Below are 23,310 nucleotides of genomic sequence, written 5' to 3' on the forward strand. Positions count from 1 at the left end.
GCAGGTGTCATCTCTACAGATAATAAAGCCTTGCTATATTTATTAAATCAGTTTTTTCTTTATGCTCATCCTTTCCTTTGACTTGACATTCTTACAGTATTTAATTATTGGTAAATTAAATTACCAATAAATTACTAAGGTATTCTGATAAATACTCTGGTGAACATAATATTTACAACGTCCCTATTTTTCATTCTATCATAAAGAGTGTTCAAGCTAAAATATTTTACTCTTTCAGATTTTTAAAATTCTCATTTGGAAAGAGGATAGCTAGTGAGGAAAGATATTTACAATTTTATTAGCATCAGTGACTATGTTCAGGATTTGAAAATCTCAAGAACAGAATCAAGATATGTGCATAAAATCGACATTAGGTTCAAAAGTTCTTGCCGCAAAAAGTGCATTTATAAAGCAGATTCATCCAACTAAATATATGAAAGATGCATAAAATATGGTCATTGCATTTTAATTACTTACAATTTTAATCTTTAAGTATTTGTTTAAAAAACAAAAGTAGTTAAATTATTATTAAGGCTTCCTGTTAAATGCTCTGGAATTTGTAAATCTCCAAAAAAACCTCATCAAACCTCACTTTCACTATAGATACCACTTTAAATTTACTGAATTTCATTGACAATAAATCAAAGACAGTAAAACCCTTATGTATGTGACTGTTTTGTGTACACGTTTGAAATCACATAGTCATCCGTCTCTAGACCTTAAGTCTATGATGACGTAGGCAAAATGCTTTACCATCACTTTTCTCACTACTAAAATTAATGATAAAACTGAAAAAAGTGATTAAGTGACTTAGTCAAAGATAACAGCCAACTGTCAGCAATTTTACTTTTTTTAAAACTAGGTTTCTTAGCTTTCTAGTTCAAACAGGAAGGAAAAAAAATATCCTTAAGAGTATCATCTGAGAGACAGAGCAACATCTGAGAGAAAAGAATATACACTTTATGGATACTACCATTCCCAAAGATGTGGGAATATCTAAATTTTACACAAACACTAACAAAAAAGAAAAGAAAAGCCAAAAAACAAACCACGAACCTTCTGAATTCCAAATCACTAACCAGTCAAACAGAAAGAGTCAAGTACAGTCTCTGTATTGTACCGTCGCTGGCCCCCTCCCTCAGCTGTTGTACATTTCTACCTAGTTTATTACTAGGAAACAGATTTCAGCCTTCATAATGCTTTCCAATGGGCTTTTCTTAACAAATGTCTGCACTCCTCAGCCAAGGCCGTTAAGGTAACTTAATCTCTCATGCACTGCTCAGTGCGGGGGGCGGGGGCGGGGTGGGGGGGATGCTGATTCCCAATTTAAAAATGAATTATTTGGGTTTTTCTGAATTAAGAGTAACTACGAAACCTGGAATCATAATTTCAATTCAGCTGTTAACTTGAAGGTTCGCAGGACAAATAAAAGCTTAGGGAATCGAAGATGATGCTGGGGAAGGGGGTGCAGAGAGAGTACGAGAAAGATGCTGGTCCATTCCGAGATGATGCAGGAATGACATGGCACCTGGACAACACAAGTCCCAGTGCACCCCCCTCTCAGAGTCTCTGCCTCGGTTTCTCTCACGTATGCCTGGAGCTGTGAGTAGGTGCACACGCAAACAAAACCACCTTTTATTGTTGGACTCCTTAGGAAAACGGTGGGGAAGCGTCGCGGGTTAAAGCCTCACCACAACAAACGATTTCTTTCTCCTCGAACCCCGCCTCCCCTGCTAGGGGCAGGCGACGACTGTCTCGAACAGTAGACAGCTGACAGGAGCCGAAAACCAGGGCGAGAAGGAAAGCATCTCCAAGGGGGGAGGGGCAGGGAAATAAACCCCACAGCCTCGCGGAGAGCCCGGGGAGGCTGACAGGAAAAGGAGGAGGATATTGAGCCGGGAAAACAGAAAGGGGACTGGGAAGCGCCCGGGAGCGCTACGCATTCAGGCCGTCCCCCGGGCTGGCGCGCACCGGGCGGGAGGGGGAAGTCATCCTGGGGCGGACCCCCTCCCCGACTCCCAGACCGGAGGACGGGGAGGAAATGGCTTTGTATCGCAGGATGAAAGGCAGACAGGAGGGCCACCAGGCGGGGAGGGACAGAGGATGCCCGGAGCCGGGACGACCCCGCCCGCCCTCACTGACACTGCCGCTCTTCCCTCCGATCCGCTGCAGCCCCTGGTTCAGCCTCGGGCTCCTGCCCTCGACGCTTCAGCGGCCTGAAGAGGGGTCGCCCCCTCCTCTCACCCTCCCCCTCGCGTGCTCACCTGCCCACGAAGTTCTCGAGCACCGAGCTCTTGCCGGCGCTCTGGCCGCCCACCACGGCGATCTGAGGCAGCTCCAGCAGGCAGCTCTGTCCCAGCGCGGAGAAGGCATCCTGCAGACGGTTCACCAGAGGGATGAGCTCCTCCATCTCCCGATTCCCCATTGTGCCTGCGCCGCCGGCTGCCCGCTAGTCCCTGCTAGTCTCTGCGACCTGGCAGGGAGCCGGGGCCGCGCCGCCCTCGCCGCGCTGGGTTTAGTCAGCCGGGTACAGCCAGACGTCGGATCCCGCCACTGTCCGGCCTCTAGTGCGCTCCTGACAGCAACGGCCCCGAAGCGCGCCTGCGCAGGCGAGGGGGGGCGTGGCCTGATTTCGCGACCGCCCCGCCCTCGCCGCGATGGGCGGCTGCTGTGCGCTAGGCTTCGCAGCTAGACATCCCCGCCCGGCGCGCATGCACTGCCTCCCAGCTGCGGCCAGATGCCACCGCCTCTGTCGTCTGGTGCCAAGGTTCAGAGATAGAGTTAACAGCACTTGGTCAGGGAACGGCATGAAATAGCAGCACCAGCCGACAGCACTGTTCCCTTTCAGTAGCTACTGTAAGCCAAAGTCCAGTGGAAAGCACTCTACTGGTAACAGCTCAGCACTGTCGCCACCGGCCGCAGCAGCAGCTCAGATGCCACTACCAGCGCAATGCCTCCAGAGTGCACCTCCCGAAAGGAAATCTCTTGTTCTCACGGCCCACTCCAGAACCCTGGCTTTTCTCGGGGTGGCCGGCCTTTTGGAGTCTTAAATTCTTCAATCTGACATCCGTTTCAGGCCCTGCGTATTCTGACCCTACCTAATCATACAACTTGAACCGCTGGGTTCTTCTAGCCCTGCAGAAGCAAAGGTAGAGTCCATTGTGCTTACCTGGCACCACTCGCCCTCTTCAAGTTCATTCTGTCCTTTGTGACTCTTCACTCCATTTCTCCTCCTAATCTACCTCCTATGGGCTCTGTCAATAACCATGTATTCTGCTCCCGTTCTCTTAAATTTAGCGAACTAAGTGACTGCGTTGGATCTTATGCTTTGTGCTGGGGACACAGAAGGATAAATTGTCATGCTTCTCTCAGCCTCCTTGGACAGATCCTCATTTCAAATACTCATACTACTCAGGATTTAATTCATGAACGTTTTAGTCTACCTAAGGACTTCCCCATGGCATTAACTACACATAATGACTAGTTCAGTTCAGTAGCTCAGTCGTGTCTGACTCTTTGTGACTCCATGAAACGCAGCACACCAGGCTTCCCTGTCCATCACCAACTCCGGGAGTTTACCCAAACTCGTGTCCGTTGAGTCGGTGATGCCATCCAGCCATCTCATCCTCTGTCGACCCCTTCTCCTCCTGCCCCCAATCCCCCCCATTATCAGGGTCTTTTCCAATGAGTCAACTCTTCGCATGACATGGCCAAAATATTGGAGTTTCAGCCTCAGCATCAGTACTTCCAATGAACATCCAGGACTGGTCTCCTTTAGGATGGACTGGCTGAATCTCCTTGCAGTCCAAGGGACTCTCAAGAGTCTTCTCCAGAACCACAGTTCAAAAGCATCAATTCTTCGGGGCTCAGCTTTCTTCACAGTCCAACTTTCACATCCATACATGACCACTGGAAAAACCATAGCCTTGACAGGACAGACCTTTGTTGGCAAAGTAATGTCTCTGCTTTTTAATATGCTGTCTAGGTTAGTTATAATTTTCCTTCCAAGGAGTAAGTGTCTTTTAATTTCATGGCTGCAATCACCATCTGCAGTGATTTTGGAGCCCCCCAAAATAGTCTGACAGTGATTCCACTGTTTCCGCATCTATTTCCCATGAAGTGATGGGACCAGACACCATGATCTTAAGTTTTCTGAATGTTGAGCTTTAAGCCAACTTTTTCACTCTCCTCTTTCACTTTCATCAAGAGGCTTTTTAGTTCCTCTTCACTTTCTGCCATAAGGGTAGTGTCATCTGCATATCTGAGGTTATTGATATTTCTCCCGGCAATCTTGATTCCAGCTTGTGCTTCTTCTAGCCCAGTTTCTCATGATGTACTCTGCATATAAATTAAATAAGCAGGGTGACAATATACAGCCTTGATGTACTCCTTTCCCTATTTGGAACCAGCCTGTTGTTCCATGTCCAGTTCTAACTGTTGCTTCCTGACCGGCATACAAATTTCTCAAGAGGCAGGTCAGGTGGTCTGGTATGCCCATCTCTTTCAGAATTTTCCACAGTTTATTGTGATCCACACAAAGGCTTTGGCATAGTCAATTAAGCAGAAATAGATGATTTTCTGGAACTCTCTTGCTTTTTCGATGATCCAGCAGATGTTGGCAATTTGGTCTCTGGTTCCTCTGCCTTTTCTAAAACCAGCTTGAACATCAGGAAGTTCACGGTTCACGTATTGTTGAAGCCTGGCTTGGAGAATTTTGAGCATTACTTTACTAATGTGTGAGGTGACTGCAATTGTGCGGTAATTTGAACATTCTTTGGCATTGCCTTTCTTTGGGATTGGAATGAAAACTGACCTTTTCCAGTCTCGTGGCCACTGCTGAGATTTCCAAATTTGCTGGCATATTGAGTGCAGCACTTTCACAGCATCATCTTTCAGGATTTGAAATAGCTCAACTGGAATTCCATCACCTCCACTAGCTTTGTTCGTAGTGATGCTATCTAAGGCCCACTTGACTTCACATTCCAGGATGTCTGGCTCTAGATGAGTGATCACACCATCATGATTATCTGGGTCGTGAAGCTCTTTTTTGTACAGTTCTGTGTATTCTTACCACCTCTTCTTAATATCTTCTGCTTCTGTTAGGTCCATATGTTTTCTGTCCTTTATTGAGCCCATCTTTGCATGAAATGTTCCCTTGGTATCTCTAATTTTCTTGAAGATATCTCTAGTCTTTCCCATTCTGTTGTTTTCCTCTATTTCTTTGCCTTGATCACTGAGGAAGGCTTTCTTATCTCTCCTTGCTATTCTTTGGAACTCTGCATTCAGATGCTTATATCTTTCCTTTTCTCCTTTGTTTTTCACTTCCCTTCTTTTCACAGCTATTTGTAAGGCCTCCTCAACAGCCATTTTTCTTTTTTGCATTTCTTTTCAATGGGGATGGTCTTGATCTCTGTCTCCTGTACAATGTCAGGAATCTCTATCCATAGTTCATCAGGCACTCTGTCTATAAGATCTAGTCCCTTGAATCTATTTCTCACTTCCACTGTATAATCATAAGGGATTTGATTTAGGTCATACCTGAATGGTCTAGTGGTTTTCTCCACTTTCTTCAATTTAAGTCTGAATTTGTCAATAAGGAGTTCATGGTCTGAGCCACAGTCAGCTCCTGGTCTTATTTTTGTTGACTGTATAGAGCTTCTCCATCTTTGGCTGCAAAGAATATAATCAATCTGATTTCGGTGTTGACCATCTGGTAATGTCCATGTGTAGAGTCTTCTCCTGTGTTGTTGGAAGAGAGTGTTTGCTATAACCAGTGCATTCTCTGGGAAAAACTCTACTAGCCTTTGCCCTGCTTTATTCTGTATTCCAAGGCCAAATTTGCCTGTTACTCCAGGTGTTTCTTGACTTCCTACTTTTGCATTCCAGTCCCCTATGATGAAAAGGACATATTTGGGGGGTGTTAGTTCTAGAAGGTCTTATAGGTCTTCATAGAACCATTCAACTTCAGCTTCTTCAGCATTACTGGTCGGGGCATAGACTTGGATTACTGTGATATGGAATGGTTTGCCTTGGAAACTAACAGAGATCATTCTGTCATGTTTGAGATTGCATCCAAGTACTGCATTTCAGACTCTTTTGTTGACCATGATGGCTACTCCATTTCTTCTGAGGGATTCCTGCCCACAGTAGTAGATATAATGGTCATCTGAGTTAAATTTACCCATTGCAGTCCATTTTAGTTCACTGATTCCTAGAATGTCAACATTCACTCTTGCCATTTCCTGTTTGACCACTTCCAATTTGCTTTGATTCACGGACCTAACATCCCAGGTTTCTATGCAATATTGCTCTTTACATTATCAGATCTTGCTTCTATCACCAGTCACATCCACAACTGGGTATTGTTTTTGCTTTGGCTCCATCCCTTCATTCTTTCTGGAGTTATTTTTCCACTGATCTCCAGTATCATATTAGGCACCTACTGACCTGGGGAGTTCCTCTTTCAATATCCTATCGTTTTGCCTTTTCATACTGTTCATGGGGTTCTCAAGGCAAGAATACTGAAGTGGTTTGCCATTCCCTTCTCCAGTGGACCACATTCTGTCAGACCTCTCCACCATGACCCATCCGTCTTGGGTGGCCCCACACGGCATGACTTAGTTTCATTGAGTTAGACAAGGCTGTGGTCTGTGTGATCAGATTGGCTAGTTTTCTATGAGTATGGTTTCAGTGTGTCTGCCCTCTGATGCCCTCTTGCAACACCTCCCGTCTTACTTGAGTTTCTCTTATCTTTGATGTGGGGTATCTCTTCATGGCTGCTCTAGCAAAGCACAGCCACTGCTCCTTACCTTGGATGAGGTCACCCCTCCTGACCTTGAATATGGAGTAGCTCTTCTCGGCCCTCCTGTGCCCATTCAGCCACCGCTCCTTGGATGTGGGGTTGCTCCTCTCAGCCGCCGCGCCTGACCTCGGACGTGGGGTAGCTTGTCTCGGCCACCGCCCCTGACCTCGGACATGGGGTAGCTCCTCTCAGTCGCCCGCCCCTGACCTTGGGCATGGAGAAGGTCCTCTCATCCATGCTTCTTCACAGTCCGTTGCAGCTGCCGCGCTTCTGCATGGTCCATCTAGATAATGACTAGAGACTAGTCTAAATAACTCTTCTGAGCCTTATATTGTCTTCCAAGTTGGTCCTAGACCTCACTGCCTGAGTGTCCCACAAGTACTTCTGCTTAATTTATTCATATTTGAACTCATTTTTTCTAGTCTCAACATTTAATGCTATAAACTTCCCTCTAACCATAAAAATACTTGTATAAAAATGCCCATTAAAATCAGAAGACTAAGAACCCAGATGTCCATCAGTAGGTGAATGAATAAACAAGTGTGATATATGCATACAGTGATAGATTTTATATGACAACCAGCAATGACCAGCTCAGTGGTTGGACAGAGAAGAAGCTCCAAAGCACTTCCCAAAGCAAAACTTGCATCAATGAAACGTCATGGTCACTGGTTGGTGGTCCACTACCCATCTGATCCACTACATTTTTCTGAAACCTGGTGAAACCATTGCATCTGAGAAGTATGCTCAGCAAATTGATGAGATGCACTGAAAACTGTAACACCCGCAGCCAGCATTGGTCAACAGAAAAGGCCCGATTCTTCACGACAATGCTCGAGCACACATCACACAACCAATGCTTCAAAAGTTGAACAAATTGGGCTACGAAGTTTTGCCTCATCCACCATATTCACCTGACCTCTCACCAACTGACTACCACTTCAAGCATCTTGATAGCTTTTTGCAGGGATAACTTCCATAACCAGCAGGAGGCAGAATATACTTTCAAAGGATTCATCAAATCCCCAAACACAGATTTTTATGCTATAGGAATAAACAAATTTATTTCTTACTGGCAAAAATGTGTTGATTGCAACGGTTCCTATTTTGATTAATAAAAATGTGTCTGAGCCTATTTATAATATTTAAAATTCACACTCCAAAAGCAGAGTTACTTTAGTAACAGCCTAATATCTCCCTGGAACCCATCTCCTCTCTCTTCATTTCTTCTCTCCGTGTCTTATTTTTTATTGTCATTGGTTGAACAGCCACCTTCTTCTATGCTTCCCAAGTCTCTGTACCCTGAATAGATAGATCTTCACATGGCACTTGACACATTGCATTGAGCCTCTAATTTATATCTTTGTCTTCCACTAACCTGATAGGCAGAATAATGGGCCCCAAAATATTCTAACCCCTGGAACATTCTAATCCCTACAATCTGTGAACATCTTATCTGCCGTGGCCAAGTGGGACTTTACAGATGTGATTAAATTAAATAGCTTTGGATGGGGAGATTATGCTGGATTATCTAGATGGGCCCAGTTTAAGAAAAGAAAGCCTTTCCCGGCTATGTCTTCTATGCACCACGGAAGAGTGGTGCAACTTTGCTGGCTTTGAAGATGGAGAAAGTGGGGATCACAAGCCAAGGAATGCAAGCAGCCTCACGAAGCTAGAAAAGGTGAGTAAACAAATTATCTTTATCCCCCAGAGCCTCCTGAAGAACCACATCCCTGCCAATACCTTGGTTTTAGCCCAGAGAGACCAGTGTTGGACTTTCAACCTACAGAACTGTACGTTAATACATTTGTGTTGTTTTGAACCACTAAGTCTGTGGTAATTTGTTAGAGCAGCCATAGAAAGCTAATACAACTAATGACAAGCTCCTTGAGGGCAAGATTCACCTTTGTGATTCTCAATGCCTAACACAGTGCTTCGTACCTCAAAAGACCACAGTCTATTGGGGACATAAGTTATTACAATACAATGTTCTAAGTGTTCTTAGGGTGCAATGGACTAAATTGTACACTCAAAATCCATAACTGAAGCCCTACCCCCACAGTGTAGCTGTATTTGGAGTGAAGAAGTAATCAGGATTAAGTTGGGTCATAAGAGGAGAGCCTTGATGCAACAGGACTAGTGTCCTTCTAAGAGGAAACACTAGAGAGCTTGCTTGTTTTCTCTCTGTGCCATGTTAGGACACAGTGAGAAGACAGATATCTACAAGCCAGGAAGAAGATCCTCACCAGGAACTGAATTGGTCAGCACCTTAGTCTTGGACTTCCAAACTCCAGGATTTTGAGAAAATAAATTTCTGTTGTTTAAGCCAGCAAGTCTATATTTGTTATGGCAGCCCAAGCTAAGACACAGGTTTGGTTAAAGGAACATGAGATGAAAAGCAGTAATTCTACCTAGAGAGCATCATGGAAGTTTCAGTGGAGAGGTGACTGTTGAGGTGAGATTTAATGAGTCTGTCCTGCACTCTACATGCTGTGAGGAGTATAAAAGAGTGCTTCATCTGTGCTTCAAGTATCTTGCACTTCACTATAGGAGACAAGGTTACATGCACTAGACAGAACATCTATTGTCCTCATACACATTTGAAGTTCATGTATGGTGAAGCGACGCATGCCATCTCTATGCTCCAGAACTTAGTAAAAGTCAGCCCCATCCACCTACTTCAAGAAACCATCCTGAACTACTCTTTCTAATTGCTTTCCTTCTTTACTCCCTATTTCCAGAATCAATCCTACAATAACTTGCAACCAAAAGGAATTAAACACACACAGACGCAGACACCACTTTTGCATAAATTAATCTGGATGAAACAACTAGCAAGGGAAAACTTGAAAAGCAGGGGGAGATTTTGACAGAAAGACAACCTACACCTTTGAGGGTGAGTGCAAAGCTGGAAAGAGGAGCCCTGTCAGGCACCCCAGCTTCCTGACTGTGTCACAAGATATCTCAGCCCTGTTTCAGCAACAAGTAATTAATGCCACCTCCTACTTTCTAACTCTGACACTTGCTTCCATGCCATCTTCTTGGCAAAGCAGAAGATTCCAAAAGTTGACAGCCTTCTTTAGGTGTGGTTCTCTAGCTAAGAAATTAGAATTATTTATAAACACTTCAGAACTCTTATATTTGAATGAATATTTTTCTTCAGGGTCATTTTGAGAAGCAACAAGCTTACTACAATAATACCACATTTCTCTTCTTTTGAAATTGACAAACCTTACCCCAAATATCAAACTCAGTTTTCCACAGTCACTCATCATTTTAGATGAACAGAATGTTAGCCACAATGATCTACTACCTCATTCATAGGACTTAGCACCAAAAAACTTTTGGCTATTTTTAAGAATTAAATATATATCTATATACATGTGTATACACATACTATATACATATTTTTTTAAATGTGCTATAAGCTTGAAGGCAAGCTCTAAGAGAGGAGTTAGAAATTTTTGAAATGATAAAAACATCCCTAGAAAAATGTTTAACCTCTCAAAGAACATCACATACTTCAATATATGAATTCAGGAATTCATTTTTTTAAATCAGTCACATTTCTGCAAAATCATATTCCATATATTTCCTGCAGTGCCTAGCTTGGTGGCCAATAAATATTTATGAAGCAGAACTGAATAAAAACTTAAGAATTTGTCATGTTGTCCATTTTGAGCATCATTACATAAATAATATTCTTAATCTGTGTACTATTTAAGACCTATTCTGGTCCTTCGAAACATTATCTCATAGACGGATTTTAGGTCTTACTGCAATATCAGCCTGTCTGAGGGCATCTTTTGAGTTCTATTAAACCCAGTGAACATCCAATATAGGTATACAGACTTTTAATACTGTAGCCATTGTAGTTGACATTTATGCCTCTCAGGGTTTCTCTCCTCTAGCCTGTGGGGTGATGAGAGGGCAAAGACTCCCAGTTTCATTGTCCATATTTTTTATCAGCTCTCATCAAGAAGCAAAATAACTCTGGAAGCACATTCCAATCTCCTACACCTATAACGTCTGTCAGTTTGAGATCCAACAGATGGAAACTCACCAGTAGTCTCATGGAAGCATAGCTAAATCTACACACATGCAGAGCAGAAATACCAATGGGCGAGTATAAGAGAAGGGTTAAGGAGAACTCTCTATATTAAGTCTGATTTAGTAGCCAGTTTGTGCGTCCTTCTGTCAAGTAGGTATAACTGTGTTCTCCTGTAAACATAATCCCTATATACTAACGTTAGAATAGGAATCACATAGGATTCTTTTTTTTTAGGACATAGGGTTCCTTTTAAAAGTGAAGGTCCCTCTAGTGCTTTTAAATTCTCATGTATTGAATTATAAATCTCTCTCTCTACATACAAATGTGCATATATATAATAAAATAACACATATTTCATAAGATATAAATGGCCATTTAAGGTGTTTGTGAAGACTTTTTAATGACACAAAGAAATGTTATGACTGAAATATTAAATTTAAAGAGCAGGGTACAAAATTTTATATGATGTATTATCAAATTACATAAAAGACCATGTCTAGGAAATAAAACTGGAAAGAAATGTGTCCAGAAATTTAATGTTATTCCCTCCAAATAGGAAAAGGAGTACATCAAGGATGTATGTTGTCACCCTGCTTATTTAACTTATATGCAGAGTACATCATGAGAAACTCTGGGCTAGAAGAAGCACAAGCTGGAATCAAGATTGCTGGGAGAAATATCAATAACCTCAGATATGCAGATGACACCATCCTTATGGCAGAAAGTGAAGAGGAACTAAAAAGCCTCTTGATGAAAGTGAAAGAGGAGACTGAAAAAGTTGGCTTAAAGCTCAACATTCAGAAAACTAAGATCATGGCATCTGGTCCCATCACTTCATGGGAAATAGATGGGTAAACAGTGTAAACAGTGTCAGACTTTATTTGGGGGGGCTCCAAATCACTGCAGATGGTGATTGTAGCCATGAAATTAAAAGACGCTTACTCCTTGGAAGGAAAGTTATGACCAACCTAGATAGCATATTGAAAAGCAGAGACATTACTTTGCCAACAAAGGTCCATCTAGTCAAGGCTATGGTTTTTCCTGTGGTCATGTATGGATGTAAGAGTTGGACTGTGAAGAAAGTTGAGTGCTGAAGAATTGATGCTTTTGAACTGTGGTGTTGGAGAAGACTCTTGAGAGCCCCTTGGACTGCAAGGAGATCCAACCAGTCCATCCTAAAGGAGACCAGTCCTGGATGTTCATTGGAAGGACTGATACTGAAGCTGAAACTCCAGTACTTTGGCCACCTCATGCGAAGAGCTGACTCATTGGAAAAGACTCTGATGCTGGGAAAGATTGAGGGGAGGTGGAGAAGGGGACGATGACAGAGGATGAGATGGTTGGATGGCATCACAGACTCGATGGACATGGGTTTGGGTGGACTCTGGGAGTTGGTCATGGACAGGGAGGCATGGCATGCTGCAGTTCAAGGGGTCGCAAAGAGTCGGACACGACTGAGCAACTGAACTGAACTGATGAGAAAGTATGGGGGAAAATTATTGTCCTTTTCCACTTATTTCTCAAACTCTCTATAATGAGCATATTCTTACAATTTAAAAAGTTGAATAAATGCCATCTGATGGAACCATAATGGTTTATATACATACCACTGTATCAAAAACAGAAGTGGCATAATGGAAGGTTAAAGGACCTTTGCAAATAGAAGCAGGAGAGTCTGCAAGCTCCCCTATTCCCAAAACTTTGCCATTCACTGACAGCAGATAACCAGCTAACTGTAAAATTTTTTAAGGGGAAACATTTCTCTCTGATTTAGAGAGAAAAAATGTCACAAGCCCAGGCCACCACGATCCCACGGACTATCACTAGCCAAGAGTTCATTCTGTACACAAAACTGCGGACTATTCACGATTATAGGAAAGTAGTTACATGCACTGAATTTGGTTTGCTTAAAGCATAGGCCATAATCTATGGCATCAGCAAGCCAGACAAAAAATATTATACTTTATATAAATACATTTATATGACATTCTAGACAAAGCAGAACTAATCTACATTGACAGAAAGCAGTGTGAAGCTGAGGGGGGGCATGTGGAAACTATGTCTTGACTGATGGTGGTCACCTGGTTGTATGTTTGTTAATACTCATTAACTGTATGCTTAAAATGGGGCATTTGGTTTTATATAAATTATACTGCAATAAAAATAAATAACCTCTGGCATTCATGAAATGGTAATATAAAGCATGATAGTCTGGGGACAACCCAAATGATAGCCACAATCCAAAATAAAAGCATACCTACCCTTCACCAAAAGCTTGTAATGACTTCAAAATTCTGCCAATGTAGAGGCATTCTTAAGAAATTTTGAAGTATCATGTTAATGGGAAAACATCACTTGTAAATGGGAAAAAAATACCTTAAGCCATTATTAGCTATATGTTTCCCTGGTGGCTCAGACAAGGAAGAATCTGCCTTAATGCAGGAGACCTGGGTTGGGAAGATCCCCTGGAGGAGGGCATGGCAACCCACTCCAGTATTCTTGCCTGGAGAATCCCCATGAACCAAGGAGCCTAGCGGGCTACAGTCCATGGGGTCACAGAGAGTCAGACATGACTGAGCACACACGGCACAGAAAATATTACCATAGTGCCAGCTCAGAAGCGGGGGTCTGGAAGTGGGGCAGGGGGACAAGCCTGGAGAGAGCCTCATAAACACCCCACAGAGAGAGTGCCCTAAGACAGCTTTGCCTGGTTTACCCCATCTCCTCTCTCTTATTTTACAGAAGTGTAAACCTCAGAAAAGTTCATCCCTGATCATACATGCAACGCCCAACTGAACCCCAGTTCCCTCCCTCCTAGACCTTTTGCCAAAGACAGTGGTGATGAACAACACTGACAGCTTTTGTGTACTGCTTTATAGCCTCAAACCATTTTCATGTCAGTTATTATATTTCATTAGACCAACATAGCTGCCTTTGAAGTAATAACTAACAGTCAAATAGCACCACCATTCCCTCTTCTGTTAAGGAAACAGAGAACCTAGAGAGCTCAGGTGGTTTGGCCAGTGGCACACAGCTAAGAACTACTGGAGATCCTTCCTGCATTTTCTTCAGGGGGGCCATATGTGGATCCCCGTGTGAAAAGCTTGAAACAGGGAAAATTTAGTGCCTGAATTTGCCAACCTAATATTGATATTGAAAAATGCATGGTAAACTTATATGTAGAATCTAAAAATACAACAAACTAATGAACAAAAAGGAAGCAGACTCAGATCTAGAGAACAAACTAGTCGTTACCAGTGGGGAGGGTGGCAGGGGCAATAAGAGGGGATAGGAGAGTGGGTGGCATAAGCTATTGGGTATAAGATAGGCTACAAGGATGTACAACACAGGGAATATAGCCAATATTTTGCAATAACTGTAAACAGAGTGTACCCTTTAAAATTGCATCAAAAATTTTAAAATAAATTTGAAAAAATACGCAGGAAAGTACTGTTTTTGAACAAGAACAGCTTTTATCTTTACATAAATTATTTCAATTGCCACAAACTTAAGTCAGCATACGGGGATTCAAGTTCCTACTAGCTATGTTATCCACCCTCCTTGTGTAAAATTGGTATATTAATATCCATTCCTTTAAATTCATAGAACTATTGTTCTATGAAATCAAATAAATTATGAACATTAAGATAGTCTATAAACTGCATAGTACCAAATCACTATTAGATGTTTTACTTGTAATTATCCAAACCTACACAGGGATTATATGTTTTATTAATTACCAAAAGGCTTTTCATTAACTAATTTTTAAATGACTTATGTAAAAAATATCTATATGAGAAAATACCTTCAAGAATCTTACTAATTCATGGGTCTCAATTTCAGGATTCTTTCATCTGGTAAATAAGAATTGTGAAAGAGTTCACTTTTAGGAAGAGCCCAGAAATAACCAAATGGGAAGTGTAGGGGAAAGTAACATTTTGCTAGAGATCAAGCATGATGAAGTAATGGAAACCAAGATGAGTTTTCACAAATAGATAAGAACATCCAGGAAGCAGCAAGTTTGCAAAAATGGGCCAAGATTGACCTTGATGTAGAAATTACAACTAAGTTTAATTGCTTTACAGCTTTTGTTGTTCTCCATGTAGAGCTGAAAAGGGCTTAAAGTAGAATCAAGATAGCCAATGACACAAGGATATTTTTGTGTGAGACTGAGAATTTTCAGAGTCTCAGTCAAAAGCAGGCAAACACGGTATCTCTGAAACCAAAGATCTTCAGAAATTCCCACTCTCTGTGGAGGCTTCTTTTATAGTTTCTGTAATGACCATTCAAGAAGGAATTCCACTCAACCCTGTTTCTCTCAGCCTGAAGACCCTCCTCCAGCTAGCATCGTCACTTGTCTTCAAAAAATATTTGCAGATCTAAGAATTAGTCCTGTATCCATGCTTTCAAAGAACAATTCATTGTGAGAAGTCAATACTTTGAGGTCTCAGAGCTGAACCTGGAAAAAAAAAATCAAAACAGTACACTCTTGATTTTACCACCACATCACTATTCCATGCACCAGTCATTCTGATAAAATCTTCTCTGTGCTTCCCTATATGACCTTCAAAATCTTCTTTTAGAGGAGCTAGAAGAGAATTTTCTGTTTTCCTTTCATTCTCACATAAATTTTAGGAGTATAAATGCTGCCTGCTATGTGCTAAGAGAATAGAAAGAAAAGAAATCACATAAAAAGTAATAAGCATCTTGGACCCCATTTATGTAATTTGTTTATTTCTATTGGTGAAAAATTCAGAAAATACCTTATTGCTGAAGAAATATATTCTGAAAAATTTCAACTGGGAAGACTGAATCCCAACCTCAGTGTGCAATGCCTCTGATTCCATTAGGGCATGCTCTACTTATATTCTGCTGCAGGACAGGAATTTGTCACACATACACACACACACTGGGACCCTTCAGGCCATTGACATCTGCAAAATGACAGCTCCACCAAGGAGGCCATGGAAGCAGCAAGAAAACAATTGCGTTTTCTGTGAATGAGCATGCATATGTTTCAGATGAGGCATTTATCATCTATCCTAATAAAATTTTTTCTTTCTTCCTTTTCTTTTTAAAATCAGTCTTCAGCAGTGGCTCACTGGAGAAGGATCTGGCTGTAGTGTTTGTGGTGGCCCTCCATCCACTGACACCATTTCTCTCACAATCCAAAGGGATTAAACATGGCCATAGAAGGGAAAAGTTTCCCATTGCCAAGTCTTTCATGCAATTGAGGTGGGCTCTTCAAAGATTCTTCTGTCCTATCCAGATGTCTTGATCCAAACAGAAGAAGAAAACCAGAGAAGTCTCTTTTAGGGCAATTGGTTAGAGAATTGAGGGACAATTAAGTCTAGTCTTGTTGGCTGAGGGCTCTTGTATTATCTGCTTCTTCTCCCTGTTCAAAAATTAGATCCATTTTAGACAGGAGAGAAGTAGAACATCTACTACCTGCTGCAGGCACAGCCCAGTTCATAGAAATAGTCAGAAGCAAATAAGACAAAGAGCTTTATCATGCTATCATTGATAATCGTTATGTTAAATATAGAACCTATATTATTTTCATAAGTCTGCTCAGCTCTTCTACCTCCATCTCCCCCTGCTCCTGAAATCCCTCCACTGTGCCTTCTGCACCCCATAGTCTATTAGCAGTAAGTTCTCTTTCACCTTCAACTTTTCTCCAAAGTTACTAACAGAAACCTTATTCTGCCCTGAGGCAGATAGAATCTGTAGAATCTGTAGAATCTGTCTACAGATTACCAGAGTAGTCTCTAGTGGTAGTCTCTTTCAAGTGATCTAAATTCTTAGGACTAAAAGTAAAGTATGTATAGTCCATGCTCCTCATTGTTATTTCTAAATCATTGTCTTTCCCTTTCCCTAAAATTTTCCAGCTTTGAATCTGTATCTTGGTCTGTTACCACCTCCCCTCCCTTTTGTAGACATCTACCCACTTCTTGGTCATTTTCTCTCATGTTTCAAGACAACTGCCACTCTAACAACATGCATGTCTTAATTCTTAGTGATTCCAATTCCATGCTGTTGATACTTTCAATGCTGTCCTCTTTGCTTTTCCTCTCTCCTCAAATTATTTTGTCCTCTACCCCATCTCAGTCCATCTCCCCTTGTCATTACCACATCTACAATTACCATAATCTCAGATTCAAACATCCCACACTCAGACCTCCATCCACTTCTCTTTCCAGTTCATTCTCTATTCTATAGAATCTATAGTGCCCACCTGCAATAATCCATCAGCCCCACTAGGACCTACAGTCAATTAATTCTACCATCTGTTCACTGTTCCTTACCCCCATCATGTCTTTGTTTCCATTATCCTGTTTAAATGCCATGATTTGTCATTATAAACACTCTCTTACTTATACCCTCCACCCTCTTGCTTTTCTCTCAATTTATCACACTTAACAAAACCCAGCCCTGGGAAAATCCAACTCTCCTGCTACTCTGTGCCTGCACCCAAGAAGCTGAAAAATGGCTAGGAAAAGCACACAAACAAACATACCATCATGTTGATAAGGAACCACTTTATGTTAATATTGCTGAACCTCAAATAGACCTGGCAATACTACAGCCTTTCAATAGCCAATTCACTCTCACGCATCTAGATGCCAATTTCATATTTCCTCCTTTATCCTTGGTGGTGGTTTAGTCACTAAGTCATGTCCAACTCTTGCGACCCCATGGACTGTAGCCTGCCAGGCTCCTCTGCGACTCCATGGACTGTAGCCTGCCAGGCTCCTCTGACCTCCATCTCTTCCCCACCCTCATTCTCAAATGAGAAATTATATCCTATTTTTTGGCCATACATTCTGCCTTCCCTAGTTTTTTATAGATGGCCTACTGAAAATCCTAAGACAGGAGCTCCACATATACACTAGATTCTACTCTCAATTCAGTCACAACAATTCTCTTTTCTTTACTGCATGATTAATTTCTCTATTGGATCATTCCATCAGCATATAATTATTTTTTTCTTACCTATTTCAGTTGGTGGAAACTCCCTCCTTCCACGTGAATAAGCAAAAAGAAAAAAGGTCATTCTTGATTTCTGGCTTTCTCTCACACCCCGTATTCAGTCCATCAAGACATCCTTTTGGCTGTGTCTTCAAAACAGATCTAGAACCTGACTACTTCTCACCATCTTTGCTATTACACTCTAATCTAAGCCACCACCATCTAGCACCTAGATTATTATAACAGCTTCCTGTATGGCCTCCCTACTTCTATCCTGACCCTACTAACCATTCCCAATGCAGCAGCCAAACTGATCCTTTTAAACAAAGACCCCATCATGCCCCACTTACTCAAAAAGCTCTCAACTGGTTTCCCATCTTACTCAGCCTGAAAGACCTACAAGGCCCTTCACCTCTGATCCCCCCGCCCATCCTGCTTCCCCTCTGCCTTTACTTCCAACTCTCCCCTTTACTCGCTTTGTTACTACAGTGACAGTTTCTTGATGCTCCTTGAAAACACCCAACACATTCCTGCATGTGGACCTTTTCACTTGTTCTTCCCTCTGCTTGAAACATTCAATTCAAATGGTCACAGGCTCATCCACTCACTTCTACATCTGTGTTCAAATATTACTTTACCTGACGATTGCACTTAAGATTGTACTGCCTCACACACAATTTCTACTTTCCTTTCCTCTTTTGTTTTTCTCCATCACATTTTTATCTAATATCCTATACAATTAACTCTAAGTTCTTTGTTATCTGTTACACACAGACACACACACAGCTTAAAGTAAGCTACATGAAGAAAGGAATGTGTCTATCTTGTTCACAGTTATATATCCAGTTCTAGTAGGGTGCATGGAGCATCGGTTCAGTTCAGTTCAGTTGCTCAGTCGTGTCCGACTCTTTGCGACCCCATGAATCGCAGCACACCAGGCCTCCCTGTCCATCACCAACTCCCGGAGTTCACTCAGACTCATGTCCATCGAGTCAGTGATGCCATCCAGCCATCTCATCCTCTGTCGTCCCCTTCTCCTCCTGCCCCCAATCCCTCCCAGCATCAGAGTCTTTTCCAATGAGTCAACTCTTCGCATGAGGTAGCCAAAGTACTAGAGTTTCAGCCTTAGCATCATTCCTTGAGCATAGTATATATTTAAGTACTTGTTGAATGGATGATTTTAATACCTTAACTAGGAGTTCTATATTATTTTATACCTATCTGTGTGTGCAAGTCTGATAGTATTATAAGCTTCCTGATGTTCAGAATCATGCCATCTACTTTTCTGACTTCCCTCCACAGCACAAATCATGGCTTCCACAAGATGAGTTTCCACATTAAATACTAACTGAAAAGAACTTCAGTATATATAACATCCTGATAATCCAAGCCTTTCCCAAATTCCTCACCAACAGAACCTGAGACAATAAAATGATTGTTGTTGTCTTAAGCCACCAAGTTTAATCAGAGTCAGTGATTACATAGCAAGAACCTATTGTCACACTCTTACAACTTTTACTTTTGGAAGACACAAATAATTCCCATCTTAAATTAGCTATTCCATACTAAGTTCTCTCTTTCTCTAGCAATTAAGTTGCCAATAAAATCACTTAACCCCCTGCATATATTTATTGGTCAAGTAAACTATTTATGTTCCAAATATGATAGATTCCCAAACTACATAATAATCCAATTACAATAAAAATGTATTCTTTGCTCACAAAGTATAGAAAAGTGAGTAAGTTATGGCGTGGTCTTCCTTTGTGCAGTCAGTCTAATAGTAGCCCCACTAAATTCAATATGTGGTTTCCAAAGTCACCCTAGAAGTATTCCCCATTCTAGCCAATTACAAAAAGGAAAAAACATGCAGAAGCATACACGGGAGGTTTTTATGGGTCAGTCTTAGAGGCACACCACTTTCTACAAACATTTCCCTGGTAGGATTCAGTCCCATGGCCAGCCCCAAGTGTTAGGAACACTGGGAAGTATAATCCACTTAAGTGCCCAGTAAGTAGAGTTGCCAGTCTAAGGTAAACTATAAAACAAAACAGTGTATCCTGTATTTCTCTGCAATCCTACAAGGAGAAGACAACATTTCTGTTGAACAAACAATATCCAAATGAGAAGCAAGAATGAAATCTCACTGTATATTCTTAATATGTCACAGTCTCGATTGACATCTACTCACTACTATATTTAAAATATCAATAGATAACCAACAAGGACCTATTGTATATCACAGGGAACTCTGCTCAATATTCTATAATAATCTAAATTGAAAAAGATCTATTCTTGAAAAAGAATAGATAATGTATAACTGAATTACTTCACTGTACACCTGAAACTAACACCACACTGTTAATCAACTATGCTCCAATATAAAATTGAAAAGACAGGACCCAGTCTCAGAATACTTAAGACCAGACACAACAACTCAAAATCAGTGCAATTGCAGATTGCACTTGAGAACTCAGAGGAATGGTAAGACTCACTTATAAAAACACAGAAGCAGGGAACTGCAAAGAAATGGAAATGAAGTCTCTAGTTCTGCTAAAGATAATGATCATATCTGGAAAGACCTTGTAACTCATCCACAGAAAATCATCTAAGCATCTAATGCAGATTCATGCAATGACTATTTATCAACCTGATTTATTTTTCTGGCAAAATGACCTTATATGTTGCTAATAAGAGACAGAAGATAGCAGAGAAATGACAACAGATTTTAGGAAACTTCTCATGACCTGGACACCATCAGTTCTCCTTATCTGATTTCCTCTCCTGACTAAGATAATCGTTTTGACATATCTGGCCTCCAGAAAAAAACAGTTATTCTTACAATTTTCATTCAAGCAGGCATGTTCAGCCTACAAGATGCCCCCTACTGATTAGGTGATTAACTTCGAGAAAGCTGAGTTCAGGTGACAAAATGAGAAGAAGATCATTCTTCTTGAGAGTGAGACTGAAATGCTATTTGTATGAAGATCCAGTCTTGGATCTGGTGATACAGTGGTAAGAATCCACCTGCCAATGCAGGGTTGATCCTGTATCAGTTGCTCCCTGATCTGGGAAGATCCCACATGCCGTGGGGCAACTAAGCCACAACTACTGAACCCTACATGCTCTGGGACCCAAGAGCTGGAACTGTTGAACCCACACGCTGCAACTAATGAAGTCTGTGAGCCCTAGAGCCTGTGCTCCACAAGAGAATCACCGCAATGAGAAGCCTGCACTCTGCAGGCTAGAGAGTAGCCCCTGCTTGCCAACCATTAGAAAAAGCCTGAAGGCAGCAACGAAGACCCAGTGCAGCCAAAAAGTTAAAAAATAAATAACAAATTCTTTTAAAAATTCAGTCTTGGCTCTCAAAAACATTTCAGAATATTCCCAATTTTTGGAGGAAAAGATAAATGTTATGGATAAGAAGTTGAGCTCTAACCATAAGAAAAAATTACAATCAAGATAAACCTAATCAGGGTCTGATTGGAGACATGACCTTAATACCTGGTCCAATACCAAATCAAGTGAGGAGCTTAGTGCTATATTATTTAGCTTTTTCAATCTCTTCTAAATCTAAGAATTCTAACCTACTTATAAAAAAAAAACTAGCACACAATATGGTTTCTATTTTCATATCATTTTCGACATTGTTTTAATGTAGGTCTATTTTTGTAGCTAACAAACCTAGCTGTGAAACTATTCTGGGAATGATACGAAACTAGATATGAAACTATTCTGGGGATGCTAAATTTCCTCTTTCCCTAATTGGATACATATTACCCTACCCATTTGCCTCAAGAAGTTGGCATAAAAAGAAGGAATGGCCCTAATGAAGGAGAAATCCAGTCCAAGCCAGATGTATGGAAATGGATGGCTTCCATGGGAAGATCCTTACAACTCACAATGAGTTCACTTGTGGGTTTCTTCTTGAAATTTCTCAAGGGACCTACCGATACTTATAGGAGCTCATCCTTATCCCCCACACTAAAGCCAATGGGAAATTCTATATTAAGCACAGAAGGTTGTCTTAATATAGAATACAAGTCAGAAGTACCATCAAATGTCCGAGGTCGCTCAGCAACAATGGCAAGATGGAAACTCGTGAGTTTCAATTGCCCCATTTTAAGAGACATTCAACTCCATGAAGTGGGAAATTTGCTATCCGTCTCATTTGTTTTCCTGGAGTAGATTTTAAATAAAACTTCAGAGCCAAAAAATTCAATGTTCTATTAATTGCATTTGTTGCTGTTTAGTCACTAAGTCCTGTTTGACTCTTTGTGACCACATGAATTGTAGCCCACCAGGTTCCTCTGTCCATGGGATTTCCCAGGCAAGAATACTGGAGTGGGTTACCATTTCCTTTTCCAGGGAATCTTCCCGATCCAAAGATGGAACCCACGTCTGCTGCATTGGCAAGGGGATTCTTTACCACTGAGCCACCAGGGAAACCCATAATAGCATAGTTTTAATAAATATTGCTTCTGAAATGTTTCTTCATCTATTTCCATATCCACACCACCATCCAGGAGTTTTTATTAGGATCTATTTGCAAATAGTAGCCTATTCCACTATGACTTAAAGAGAGCTAAGCAAATCCATATGAGAGAATTTACCATGTAAATTATAGTACAGATCCACCCAAGGGCAGAAATGTACAGCTCTAGAATATTTCTGTTGAGTTAAAAATCTAACAGAGAATGAAAAGATGCTCAGTCACTACAGAAATGCAAATCAAAATAACACACTAAGATGGCCAAAATTTTTAATGGGAAATAAGTCTTGGTGAAGATGTGGAGAAACCAGAATCCTCCTACATTGCTGATGAGAATATAAAATGGTGCTATTGCTATGGAAAACAGTTTGCTATTTTCCTTAATAAGCTAAACACTGAATTATCATGTTACCCAGTAAGCAATTCCACTCCTAGGTATATAGCCCTCCAAAACTGAAAATAGGTATTCAAAAATGCCTGGTATACGAATTCCATAGCAGCATTATTCACAATAGCCAAAGGTGGAAACAATCCAAATTTCCATCAGCTGATGGATGGATAAACACATTATTTAGCCATAAAAATGAATGAGGTACTGATATATGCCACATCAGGGATGACCCTTGAAAATTTTATGCTAAGTGAAAAAGAAGCCAGACATAAAATGCTACATATTGTAGGTTCCATTTATATAAAATATCCAGAATAGATAAATCCAGAGACTAAACCCAGACTGGCAGTTACCAGGGACTGAGAAGAGTAGGAAATGGGGAATGCAGACTTAATGGGTATGGAGTGTTTTTTAGGATGATGAAAATGTCTTAGAACTAGATTATGGTGATGGTTATACAACATTGTGAATGTACTAAATGCCACTGAATTAAATACCACCATGTGTAAAATAGATAGCTAGAAGGAAGTTGCTGTATAACACAGGCAGCCCAGCCCAGCACTCTGATGATTTACAGGGGTGGGATGGGGAAGGGATGAGGGAGGGGA

The 23,310-nt window shown here is 41.2% G+C and overlaps 1 protein-coding gene across 22 annotated transcripts in view; it reads right to left on the reverse strand.

Moving 5' to 3' along the window:
• The window catches only part of DNM3 (dynamin 3), a 658,236-nt gene extending 655,602 nt beyond the window's left edge, over positions 1–2,634 (reverse strand). For all 22 annotated transcript variants that reach the window (XR_015143475.1, XR_015143474.1, XR_015143472.1 and 19 more), the window contains exon 1: positions 2,265–2,634. Coding sequence is in view for 17 of the 22 variants with exons in the window: in XM_086344642.1 (XP_086200768.1) it covers positions 2,265–2,425 (161 nt within the window). In the remaining 5 variants the exon portion in view is untranslated. The remainder of the gene's footprint in view (positions 1–2,264) is intronic.
• Positions 2,635–23,310: the final 20,676 nt, after the last annotated feature.

The sequence above is a fragment of the Bos grunniens genome, chromosome 16, assembly GCF_055505025.1.
Source record: "Bos grunniens cultivar Pamir isolate PY7600 chromosome 16, Bosgru_T2T1.0, whole genome shotgun sequence".
Classification (NCBI taxonomy): domain Eukaryota; kingdom Metazoa; phylum Chordata; class Mammalia; order Artiodactyla; family Bovidae; genus Bos; species Bos grunniens.